Here is a 13,722-nt window from a genome sequence, read left to right as displayed (position 1 = left end):
GAAAGAGTATGTTAAAATACTTAGAACTGTAATAGTGTAAATTTACATAAATAATCCTCACACTTAAATGCACTCGCCCTCCATTAAGCAGAAATGCTGCCAGCAATTGGGCAAAGCTAATGTATTGTGAAACTTCTTTGTCAATTTATGGAAACTTATCCATCATTACTGTTTATATTGAGTCCTCTGGGCTCAATCTATCACCTCTCACCTTTTGCAGACAAGATTAACTTTTGAAATGTTATTTTTAAAGGTTTTTAAAAAAACACTAACTTTTTTTTTTAAATACAAGAAGGTTTGTATTTTTAAGAGATTTCAGGAGAAAAACTTGTCTTGATGAAACAAATACTTGTTTTTTCCGTCTGATCCTATATCAGAGCTGTTACCTCTGGGTGTGGATACTTGGCATTCAGACCTACTGTCAACAGTTTCACCGTAGCCAGGAACACAGACTTACTGAAGAAATCTTCCATCGGTACTTTCAGAGTCCAGTCTTTTTTCATTTATGTAGAGGCAGAAATCAAAACCCCAAGAGATCTATTCATGTCCCGTAGACATACATTTCATCGATCAGAGCTCACTGCTGTTCATGGGTCTCTTTTCCCTTTCTCTAGCCATAATGATATGGAGCGTGTTCTTTTCTCTTTATTTCTCTTTTCTAGATGGGATGGGCCGGGTCCTTGCACAAGATGTATATGCAAAAGATAATCTACCGCCATTTCCAGCATCAGTAAAAGATGGCTACGCTGTCAGAGGTAAACTCTCGCTTTGTAAGCATGCAGTATAGTGTCTGTAAAACCACTTTAGAACGTGCTAGTTCACCTGTTTTGGATCCAACAATGGTTATTTTGGTTGACATTTTATTCAGATCATTGCTCATTATGTACAAGGCAACTGTCTTGAAGGAAGACCATAAAGTTGAATTCAGATCTGTTAAGTGTATATATATGTACGTGCATAAATGTATATCAACGTGTGCTCATGGACTTGCACCTGTGTTTACAGTGAGGTTCTTGGAAATATAAAGAATTCAGTGGAGTAACAGAACATCTGTTTCTGGATGACAGATTCTTCTTCTCTTCATCTGGTTTTGATTTGATCAGGAATTTCTTACAGTTGAACGGGCAGAGGTCCAGCTTTCTATTTATGAATTATTGTGTGATTGAATTAGAGGATTTTCAAAAATACTGTATTCTTATGGAGGCACCTCAAAAGAAGAAGTCATTTTTACTTTAAAAATATTGCAGTTCCTGTATATAAATAAAATTAGTAGTGTGACTTTATGGAGCAAGCAGTGAGTGGTTTCCCAGGAGACCTGAATCCATTCTCGCTTTGCCACTAGAAGCTGCATGATTTTGAATAACTTGCTTCTCTGTGCATCAGTTATTCCCTTTGTAAAGTAAGACTAACGATATTCACCTCAGATATTTATGGAGGAGAATTAATATATACATGATTGAACATTATACCATTAGTGATTTCATTGTGGTAGGGGTTGAATCATCATAATACCGTGTTTAAATTTGAACACGATGGCAAACTTTCTTCTAGGGACATTAAAATACCTTTTTTATTACTGGCTGCTGAAACAGTGGAAGACAACTGTCCATGAAATAGACTGTCTGCAAACCCAGGCAATGGATGTAATCCAATAGATTCCCTATGGATTTGATATCAAAATAAAAATCCAGGTCAACAAGATGACTTTGACTCCAGCTGTCTGTTATCTCTGTGTGTGAGAGACAGGCAGACCAAAGTGACCAGTAATAGCAGCAAGGGAGCAGATGTAGCCAGAAAAAAATTCAGGTAATAAAAAGCTAAGAAAAGCTAAGAGAGGAAGCTCTGAGTAGAATGCTGACTGACAAAGGCTTTGGGATCAGGTAAATGCTATCTGGCAATGATTGCTACAAAGTAAGGGAAAGCACAAGTACAATCTCAGTAAATAGACAGAATAAGCAGAGTGATCACGATTGCCATCTTCAACAACTTCTGTCAGAACCAGCACAGAAGACCCTAATTTTGGTGGTGGATTCAAATAGAGTAACAGTAAGGTACTTGAATGCATCCAGAGGAAGACACCAAAGCTGGTGAAAGAGCTGGAAGGCATGTCCTTTGAGGAGCGGCTAAGGACTTTGGGTTTGTCTAGCTTGGAGGAAAGGAGACTGAGGGGTGACCTCATTGCTTTCTACATATTCCTGAAGAAGGGAACTGGAGAGGGAAGTGCTGATCTCTTCTCCCTGGGATCCAGTGGTGGCACGTGTAGGAATGGTTCAAAGCTGTGCAAGGGGAGGTTTAGACTGGACATTAGGAAGCATTTCTTTACTGAGAGGGTGATCAAACACTGGAATAGGCTTCCTAGAGAAGTGGTCAATGCCTCAAGCCTGTCAGTGTTTAAGATGCATTTGGACAATGCCCTTAATTTGCTTTAACTTTTGGTCAGCCTTGAATTGGTCAGGCAGTTGAACTAAATGGTGACTGTAGGTCTCTTCCAACTGAAATACTCTGCTCTGTTCTGTTCTGTTCTATTCTATTCTATTCTATTAAAGCTGTTATCTCAAGATATGAGAAACAAAGCTTGTAGACAGAGATAATATTGACTACATTAATGGATATTTTTGACAAAAAAAATGAAGGCTTAGCTTTCAGTCACATAAAACTGTCTGCCAAAACCTGTTCCACTTCTTACAAGATATATCAGTTGCTCACCACCTATAAACTTTTTCTCCATATCATTATTAATCAGGGAATAAAATCTAATTCAGTAGCATTTTACCAGGCCTAAAATAATTCAGCTGTTAGGGAACTTTTTTCTCTTCTTTTGCTGGATCATCCCAGGGTATTTTTTTCAGGGAAGGTCTGACAACTGTATTCAGTAGCATTATATGCATTATTCAAGGACAAGTGGTTGAAGAGTCCTTCTCCACTTTTTTTGTTTTAGGGTTTGTTCTAAAGCTCATGGATTAGGCTGTTTTGCAGGGTTTTAAATTTAAGTTAAAACTTGACTAAGTACCAGAGATCCTCATCTGCAGAGTTGCAGTTGATGTATGAGTACGAATGTGATAAATTGTTATGTAGACTGAATGGGCAGTTCTGGTGTCCTCAACATAAGAAGGACATGGAGCTGTTGGAGCAAGTCGAGAGGAGGGCCACAAGGATGATGGAGCACCTCCTGTATGAAGACAGGCTGAGAAAGTTGGGGCTGTTCAGCCTGGAGAAAAGAAGGCTGCGTGGAGACCTCATAGCAGCCTTCCAGTGTCTGAAGGGGGCCTACAAGCATGTTGGGGAGGGACTTTTCACCAGCAACTGTAGCAACAGGATAAGGGATAATAGATTCAGACTTAGACAAAGGAAGTTTAGGTTAGATATGAGGAAGAAGTTCTTTACCATGGGGGTGGTGAGGCACTGGAACAGATTGCCCAAGGAAGTTTTGAATGCTTTATCCCTGGCAGGTTGGACAGGGCCTTGGGTGACATAGTCTAGTGTGAGGGGTCTCTGCCCATGTCAGGAGGATTGGAACTAGATGATCTTAAGGTCCTTTCCAACCCTAACTATTCTATGGTTCCTGAAAGAAATTCTTCTCAGTATGATATGGTTATCTGACTGTATATTAAGGGCTTTTGAAATAAACTAGAAGATACTAAGGTAAAGTTTGTCACTGGTTAGACTTCATCTCTGGAAAACCAACTTTTGACAGTTTCAGATTTAAAATTAATAAGAAGACATATTGAAATATGATCATATGAACCCGGTTTGTCTGAACACTCTTGGCAGCATGCCTGCTGTCCTTGGACAGGGAAGTTGCTTGTGCTCCATACATGCTTTACACCACAGTAAAAGGCGTGTAATACCACTAGTGCAACTTGCCAAAAGAGCTTCGAGGCAGGCAGAAGCTTGAACTTTTTTAATAATGGTGCGTTTGTTGTTCCTGTGAAAGTACAGATTTGGCTAAATTAGAAGTCCTGGAGACTTTCAGTTTGTTAAATCAATCATCTCTGACTTTTAATTTTCAGAATGGCTTCAGTGAAAGGTGTAAGGTAACTAGTTCGGTGCTAACTCCTAACATTACAAAAAGAAGCACAACTCAAGACTTCTAATGTGGCAGTCCAAGTTGCACTGTCTTAAGCCCTATTGCTTTTCAGAAAATGCGAAGCCTGTAAGGTCATCTACGCAGTCTGTAACCATTGCATTTGTCCACATTTTCCTCCAAAGGCAGAGATAGAATCTAGAAATATCAGTATTTACAAAATATGTGATATCTCTGTGTTAGTTTCACAAAGAAAAAGATTTGTTCATGGTGGCCATGTTTACAAAAATAATCTCATGAGCTCTCTTAATTATTTGTTATTAATGTAACACCTCCTAATCAGCTGTTACTTGATCCCTTATGTTCACTTAAAAGTATTATAGAACATGTAATTTTCAAAAGAATAAGCACAACTTAAAAGGACCTAAAATGTGAATTGCTTGCCAATGCTGACACTGAAGAACTGAGTCTTAGATCATTCTTTGGTTCTCCTGCTCTTAATTTCTAATGCCATTGTTTGTTTGGTTCAGCCTTTACCATTTGTATTGTTCATCTTAACAGCTGCTGATGGCCCAGGAGATCGATTCATCATAGGGGAATCCCAGGCTGGTGAGCAGGTGAGCACAATTTCTTCTTTTTTTCTTTTTGTTTTTTTTTTTAATGCACTTTTTTTTCATAATATACTGCGTAGTAGTTTTTACAAGCCTTGCTAGTGCTCCAATAACTCAGTATTCTTGGAGGTGGCATGAAGTAGGACACAGCTGTACCTACTCTCCTGCTATGTGCCTTGGGACATAATTTCAGAAAGGGAGGTAGTACGATTACATAAGGAACTAACAAGGATATCCCAAAATACTTCCAAGCATTGTGCTGGCATGTCTGATTGGAGTGTATACAGTAATTTTTTGCCCTAGTGCAATGTTAGAGGACATAAGGTTTCTAGTGACATTACAATTCATACACAGAGAAAAGCATTATTTAAACCCTATTGCTGACAGATTTTTAAAGGGGCATCATCCCAATAACTGTTTCCAGAAGATGCTCACATACTTCACACTGATCCCTACAAAAGAAAGTGTAAGAATTCTGTATGAAGCCTGTAAAAAAAGATAATTATCAGAACAAACTTTTGGAAGCCAGTCAGGAGCCAGGTTTGTGATATTGCTGTGGTATTTTGCTTGTTAAATTAAGAGCGTTTGTGCACCTTAGCACATTCATGGATTGAGTTTAAGAGCAAGTTGGAGCAGCATCCATTCATGACCTGCTGTGCTATATAAATATTCATGAATAGACACAATTTGTGATTTGCTTTCAAACTCAAGAGTACATTTCATTAAATTGCTGTATTAATACTGGGGTAATAGCAAAAAAAAAGTATCAGTTATGTTCAGCCACTTTTATTACTCTGTCAATTTAATTATACATGCTATCTTCTGTTCAGGAGAGCATGAGTTAGTCCAAAATATTTCTCCAGCTATTTCAAGTCCCAGCTTATAATTCTGTATATTGTATATGAAATGATGGAGAAAGGGAAAAAATAACAGGAAAAAACGAAGAATCGGTCAGTTTTAATGAGGATTTTATAGTGTGGCTATTTTGACTATTAAACAAAAAACTCCAAGTAAAATAGATGTATTTTAAAAGTTGTTTCAGGTTTTAGAAGTATTAAAAGTTACAGGATTATTCAATTTTTTAAAAAATGGAGTTGAACTGTCTCTAACTGTGTATTAGATATTTATTTTGGCTAATCATGATAGATACACAGAACTGTGAAAATTATTCTTGCTGTAGTTCCCATCCATCATTATGAATTATACTTTGGTATAATAGACATCTTCTCAATACTGATATTCATGTGAACATAGATTAATTAATATGTTACACAAAATACGTAAAATTACTTTAAATGCTAAAAAAAGTAAACTAATGAATTTCACAGGTTTTTACGTGCCTTGGATTTTTAGCCCTTCTGTCTGCATTTCTAAGCATTAGTCTGGAATCCAAAAGGCTGATGACTATTTCTACAACTCCCTTCATAGTCACTATAAAATAGCAAGAACCAACAGAGTAACCTGCTGAATTACCACTCCTATCATTATTCAGCTGTCATCAATATTATCATTTTGCTAGTTAGAAAATATAACAGCACAGCGGTGCTAAAAAACAGGGCTGTTGAAGCTGTGTCTAATGGGGAAGACTGCGCACAGACTTAAAGGTTTCAAATCCTAATGAGTTCAGCCGGTTTGTACAGCGGACAGCAGGTTTGTACAGAGGATAAAAGGGCAAATGGGATGTTGCTTCCCTCCTTCAAAATTCAGGAGTTCACAAATGGTTCTCTACAGGGACAGTCTGTCCTCCCAGATTACTGGGAATAGGAAGCCTCTCTGGCAAGGAACAAAAACTGGGTGGGAGGAGGCTTGCAGAGAGAGAATAATTCTGAAAATACCATCGGCAAGTTAGAAAAATGAGGCTGTTGACCTCTGAATAATTGGTCGTTTTTTTCTTGAGCCAACACAACTTCAGGTTCATCTCCTTCCCAAGAAATTATTTATAGCCTTGGAAGGCTCCTCAGTCTCATTTCACCCTTCAGTCACTCTCAGCAGCAACATTCTGCTTTTTATATTACAGACCAATTAACAGAATGATTCACAGCAGGGAGTTCAAAATGGGTTTAGATTTGGCTCCTCCTGTAGGGCAAAAGGTTATGTAAATGCTACATAATAGAGAGGAAGAAAATGGGACTGAGAATTGCAGAGAGGTCGTATAGGCAAGTTGCACATTTCTCTATCAGTTTGTAAATTGTGTATTATTTTCTGATTTCCATTTCCAGGTGGCTGTGTTTATGTTAACAACCACTTTTTATTTTGTATTGAGGAAACCTTTCAGACACTGTCCTGCTTTGGAGAGGCTAGGGCACATTTGAGAGTACTACTCATGAGCCATCCACATGGCCTCTGTGTGAAAAACTCAACCACAGGGAGCAGTGGTTGTCTTCCTAAAGATGTATGTAGCTGGAGTTTAGCATTTCGTGGAAGACTTTCTAAAGATGTTTGTAAGGGCCACTGTGACTAATCAGATGTAATATAGGATGGAAACAGGCCTCCTATTAACTTTGGTCTATTTAAAGAAAGGAGCATGGGTCAGTGGAAATCACACAGGAGAGGTGTGATATGTGCGAGAGAAAATGTCAGATGGGGGCTGTGCTCCGTAGATTATGTCTGGTTTTTGTTCAGTGACTGAGATTAAATAGATTATAAGTGATGAAGGCAAGAGACAGAATCCAATAAAATCCCTATTCCAGGTAAGCATGAGACCTCAGAGGCCTTTAAAAGAGCTTCTGTGAAATTGTTATACATTAATATGCTTTCTGAGAAGCAATCATTTATTTATCTTCATAGTCTCTAGCACAAAAGAACACAGCTCTGGAGATTCACACACAAATCTGATGGTTGACTTTTGTTCATAAAGTTAATCTGATCAAATTCTCAAAGGAAAAAAAAAGGAAATTAAATATATGAGCAACACAACCAATTCTAAAAGCAGTTCTTACTGTATCATAAATTTGTTTAAATGTTTCACATCATTACATCTCAAAAAAATTAACTCATCTAGTAATAAACTCCAAGAGCATGAGTAGTTACTGCACATTTTATCACCATAGGCACTGATTTCTGGCAGAATTGTCGACATTTTGTATTTCTTGTGGTTCTTGAGGCCCAAAAAATGCATTTTAAATGGGAGAATATTTTTATACAACATATGCTGAAAATTGTCACTAAAGTCATCAGTAAGTCCAAAACAATTTTACCTTTTTATAATGTACCTGTAGACTGTACCTACAACAATAAGCGAAAGAGCTCCCATAATCCAAGGCATAAGATTTCCCTTTTGCAATTATTTTTTTCCATAAAAATCAAAATAACACACTAGACAAGATTATCTTATTTTCACCTTTAAATATCTTCAGTTATTGGCAGTATTTCAGCTGCTCATCCACAGCTCCTTACATTGTCTGTGGTGAGAAGTACCATTTTTTAAAAAAGTCTTATTTTAGTGTCATCTGGTTTAGATGCATACTTTAGGTAAAATGAATCTTGCCCTAAAAGCACAGTGACAGTGACATTTGTCAAATGTGAATTATTTGGGTTTTTTTAGTTAGGATTTTATTTATGTTCTTCCCAAAGGATGTTACATTTCTGTTACCCACAGAAAAGGGTCAAGATTCAATCAGCTCAAGGCTCAGTTCTTTCTTGGGATACATAGGTTACTGTGATACTATGGTAAACCAGATACAAGCTATTTCTAATCTCTTCCTGGGGCTCCTTACCCTGGGGCTTTCGTCCCAGTCAGCAGCTTTTGAAATACACACATTTCAAAGTAATACTCCTAATTCAGATGTTATGACAGTGCTAAAATGGAGTAGAAGAAGGGGAAAGGCAATCACAGCTTTGTGTAGCCGAAATGTTGGTCACTGGTCTAGAATTTGCAAATGTCTAACAGCCTCCTGTCACAAGTCATGGAGTAAATGACTGCAGGCAGTACTGCAGGTCCGTGGGTTGCTATCAGATATGTGCTAGTTGCAGTTTGAGAAGTCCTGGACAAACTCCAGTGCTGCATATGGAATATAGAGTCAATCTGCACATGAATTATACGTGTGACATGTACAGAATATGTTGGTCTGATCACAGCTTTGTAGATCTGCATGTAGCACATGTTCACTAGTAGCAGTAATGCCTAAACAAGTTGAGCTTACTAAAGTACTGCAGGGAGCAAGCATTCATATTCCAGCAATGAAATCTCAATCACCATACCAGCTTCTTTTTTAGAAAGATTTTCTTATATGTATTTATTTCTTAAGTTCTTATGATCAAATATGGCCAAATTTTACTCTGGATTTTGAAAAATGTGTATTAAAATATGCTGCCTGGTGAGAATTTTATTAAAACCATGTCATTTGTCTTACAATGTTCTGATATTTTTTCTATTCTTTGTATTACTTCTGCTGAAACTTTGTAATGTACTGTGACTTTACATAATTTTAGAATATTATCAATTTTTGGCTTTGCTAAAGTCACCCTTACAAAGATAGCTGTCTACCTTGCCTGGTCTCTCAGAGGATCCTTCTGTTGTGGACTTGCTGAACAACAAGTGCCAATCACAACTGCAGCAGTGCGCCGACGGCAATATCACACCAATAGAAACTCTCTGATTCCCATCCATAAGCTGATCCATAGACTGGAGATCCAAGGAGTGATCAGCAGGACCCACTCACCCTTTAATAGCCCCATATGGCCAGTGCAAAAGTCGAATGGAGTGTGGAGACTAACAAGTAGACTATCGTGGCCTGAATGAAGTCACACCACCATTGAGTGCTGCTGTACCAGACATGCTAGAACTTCAGTATGAACTGGAGGCAAAGGCAGCCAGGTGGTATGCCACCATTGATATTGCCAATGCATTTTTCTCAATCCCTTTGGCAGCAAAGTGCAGGCCACAGTTCGCTTTTACTTGGAGGGGTGTCCAGTACACTTGGAACCGACTGCCCCAGGGGCGGAAACACAGCCCTACCATCTGCCATGGATTGGTCCAGACTGCACTGGAACAGGGGCAGGCTCCAGAACACCTGCAATACATTGGTGTCATTATCGTGTGGGGCAATACAATGGAAGAAGTTTTTGAGAAAGATGTTGGCTTAATTCATTATTTTCATGGTGTTGAACTGTCTCTCAGTATGAGGAAATCTGCTCCAAAATGAACCAGCTGGTTACATTACTTATGAGCTGCTGGGGTTTTACAAGTGTGCTGGTAAAACAGAATGAGAATACAACCAAACTAAAGCAAAGAAATTTCAACCCTGAGGACCAGAGTACTCTGCAAAATATTTATGTACGGAGAACTACTTGGTTTTTGCTCGTGTAGGTTTCTAGAAGGTCACCATCTGTTATATTTCTGAGCCAGTTTTTTTTCTGAGCCAACCAGAGTACCAGTATATTGCTGCTTATGAAAGTTGTTCTTGTGATAGAAAGGGGGAAAATGTGAAGCCACCTAATACCTGAAAATATAAAAGAAGTCAGATCTGAATGACCTAATGATCTTTAAATACATTAAAGTTTATACCTGTTGATATGACTAGCAGTATATTGAAAACCACACCAGAAATAAGAACTTTAGTCTTTCAGATTACTTTCATAAAGTTCAAATGGTTTGAGATTTTTGGGGTTTTTTTATTTTTCAGCCAACTCAGACTGTGATGCCTGGTCAAGTAATGCGCGTTACAACTGGTGCTCCAATTCCATGTGGTGCTGATGCAGTGGTGCAAGTAGAAGATACAGAGCTCATCAGGGAATCAGATGATGTGAGTCACAAGTTAAAAATCATTTTACGTTTGTGTGCAATGGAAAATGGCTCATGATACAATCCTGTAAATACAGTCCTGCAGAAAAGCTCTTCTCAGAAATCTGAGGAATTTCACATCAGTTCCTAGTGGCAATTCTACTCACTTTTTCAGGCTGTGGTAACAGTACCACAGACCTACCTGTCTTGACATTGTTTTTCATCACAGTTGTCGAATGCTGACACCAAAGTATTTGGGAGCATGATTTGAGTGAAAGTCACATGCCTCCTGGAGATCCGTAACTACAGTCCAATTTGTGTGCCTAGTGTAATTGCATTTTAAAATATAGAGTAATGGCAGTCAGACATATTTCCTTCTTTTCTGCTGAGTCTACATTTAGCAGTAGAGCAATCTTTTTTGTATTTCAGGATCATCGTGAAACTCAGGACTTTTAAAGTTCCTCTAAACTCACCAAGTAAGAAAGGGAAAAGTTTTCTTAGAATACATATTGATCCCAGAACTGTACTTTGATATATTATGTTGCAGCATTACTGCTGATATAATTAAAACTGAATATGATTTTCTGTGGGAAAGTGAACTGGTTTAAGTCTGCAAAATCTGTGGGATAACTTGGATTATTTTGAACTATGCTATGAAGATGGTTCTGTTTTATCAGAGTTGGTCTCTTTTCAGCAAGGGTGAATTTGGTGGATTTTGGAGAATGTGTCATGTGCACATACCTTACGATAAATGCATATGTTTAAAATAAGGGGTTTACTATGTAGCAGGGGAAGTAAGTGCCCCCCAATTTTTATTAAAGTTTCTTCACTGTACCTCTGTGCTCCTTTAAGATGAGAAAATTACTGAATTTAAGACCTCTGAAAGCAAGCAAATGGATAAGGTACATAGAACATAGTCTTAACTCTGTTTAGTTCGAACAGATTTTCCAGTATACCTATAAAACATATTGCGCTCTATCTTACGGATGCTGCAAAATACCACAGGAAAAATGAGTACTACAATACTAATACTGTATGCAGTTGTCTTAAAGTAAAATGGTGGGTTTTGATGAAGTACAAGAGCTATCTGTAGACAACTCCATCCCAAGCAGTCCATCTTAGACTTCATGTTTAGACAATTCCTTCTGAACGATTACCTGTGATTTCAGGATACCATTGTCATGTTTTCCATCATCTGACAGATTTTAAGGCAAGAAGATAGTCCTTTTTTGACACAACTTCCAAGTTCAATTTTGGAATTAAGTATGTGCATGGTTCACTGCTCAAATCAGCTTTTGCTCTTCTGCTGTTCTGACAAGCTGTTCCACTTCACCATAGCTCTGTGCTAGCATTGCAATTGCAGCTGGGGTGTGAGCAGATGAATTCTAGTGTTCAAAACTGATAAGACAGCAAAACCTGAAACATACTTTCATGATCCTTTCTTATGCCTTCTTACTGTAAACACAAAGATTTTTACATCTGAGGTCAGCAAGCTGTCTAGGCTGGCCTTCTTCCTAACAGAGTCGGTCCTGCTTTGAGGTTACAGATGCGTATGTATAGATTATATCTTCCTGTAAAACACACTATTGCCTTCAGTGCTTGTTAATCATTCCATTAGCCTTACTGAGCAAGTTTTCAGTGGCCGTTGCCCACCTCATCATGAGAGGACTATCATGCTGCAGAGCAACATACATCATAACCTGATATTTTCTACTTCTTTGGATGACTCTCTTCCTGGATTCTACTTTTTCTGTCCGTGTTCTCCTGTGCATGTGAGAACATATTATTTGGTTATTCACTTAAACTGAGGTTCTTAGCAAATGGTCAGCCACCTTCAGCTTCCTTTTCCTGCCTGTGAGATAGTACCCTTCAGTTTCTACTTGTCCTTGAATATGCCACTCTACTAATTCTCTACATAAATAATAAGTATAGTTTCAATATTAAGTTATTTTTCTTTCTTTTTTCATGCCTGAGTGGCTACGTATTTCAAGAATATTTTTCTTTTTAGTGTTAAGAAATCCTTGAGGGCTGATATTTAACTAAAATGAAATCTTGAACATCTGAAAAATGTTCTTTTGAAAAGACAGAAAGTACTTTTTAAAGGAGCTCCTTGACCTCTAGTTGCAGTAGCAGTACTGAAATATCATAGCAAGCATTCCCCAAATGATTGTAGAAGTCACAGGTCTGAAAGGAATTGCATCTATGCAGCAGGAAGATAAATTTTCATGAGCTTTCCAAATGCACAATCATTGAGAAAGATCCCTGCAAAAACATGTCTGCATACTTTTCATTTTGAGTTTTTATGTCACCTTGTAGGAAAAAGGAGCCCAATGTGATCAACCAAAGCAATAGTTAGATCCTAGATCAAGATCAAGCATCAGTATATCAGGATGGATGCTGGCTGTTAACAACCATCAAAGTACAAAGACATAGTTTAAAGTATATTAATACACAGCAAGAAGAACACTGCCTGATACACACCAAATGGAAGAAGCCATACCTCCCTGCAAGCCTTACCACTAGCCACCTTTAATTCTCTTGTATTACTAAAACTTTCTGGAATATCCATCAGTTTCATAACTAATAATCTCCGCACGTCACCATGTTGTCCACAGTCACTTTTTACTGTGCTTTTCAAACCTGGGATTATAAAATTCCTAAAAAGCCATTTTTTCACCTTGTTTCCTCTAATACAGGAGTCTTAATTTATTAAGACCTTCTTTATTAATCAAATGTATCCTCTTGATTCCCTAGAAACTTCCTAGCTATCTTTAAATGTTATCAAAAATATGGAAAATTCGGATCTTCATGACTGGCCAACCACCCCCAGGCTTGTAAAAATAAAATAATACTTAGTCTAACTGTTGCCCCAGATTTTCATCACAAGCTAAAGCATCTTTTAGAGCTTCAGATGTGAATAAGGGAGATAAAAGGACATCCTGGGCATCAGCACAGCCATTTTAGATATTAGCAGCCAAAAATACTCTCTTCTCTTAAACAAGAGGAGCAGGTATAAAATAAACAGAATTTGTATTTAAAGCATATTTTAAAAATGCTGTGACAAAGTAAGAAATAAGATTTTTGAGGGTAGATGTTTTTGTTAATTTTCTGGGTTTGATTTATCCATTGTCACAGTAAGAAAACAGAATCGCAATCTGAACGTACCAACATATTCGTTAACTTTAACTTTGGGGACTTTAGCTTAAAGCACTTAGTTTGTACTCAGAAAATGCAGCCCGTATCATCTTTAAGAAGTGACATCTCCCAATATCCTATGCAACACTATCATTCCTGTAAAAATTCCAAGTGACAATGACGTGCCTGTTTGTCTTATCATCATAGAATCGTAGAATAGTTAGGGTTGG

The 13,722-nt window shown here is 37.8% G+C and overlaps 1 protein-coding gene across 1 annotated transcript in view; it reads left to right on the top strand.

Annotated features, from left to right (window-relative positions):
- The window catches only part of LOC104407142 (gephyrin), a 131,602-nt gene extending 121,166 nt beyond the window's left edge, over positions 1-10,436 (top strand). Inside the window, exons 9-11 of the mRNA XM_010016333.1 lie at positions 663-755; positions 4,586-4,641; positions 10,260-10,436. Coding sequence (XP_010014635.1) covers positions 663-755; positions 4,586-4,641; positions 10,260-10,436 — 326 coding nt within the window. The remainder of the gene's footprint in view (positions 1-662; positions 756-4,585; positions 4,642-10,259) is intronic.
- Positions 10,437-13,722: the final 3,286 nt, after the last annotated feature.

This window comes from Nestor notabilis, unplaced genomic scaffold (genome assembly GCF_000696875.1).
Source record: "Nestor notabilis isolate BGI_N333 unplaced genomic scaffold, ASM69687v1 scaffold7566, whole genome shotgun sequence".
NCBI classification, from domain to species: domain Eukaryota; kingdom Metazoa; phylum Chordata; class Aves; order Psittaciformes; family Psittacidae; genus Nestor; species Nestor notabilis.
The sequence above is the reverse complement of the archived record's forward strand: the minus strand, read 5'-3'. Positions and strand labels throughout refer to the sequence as shown.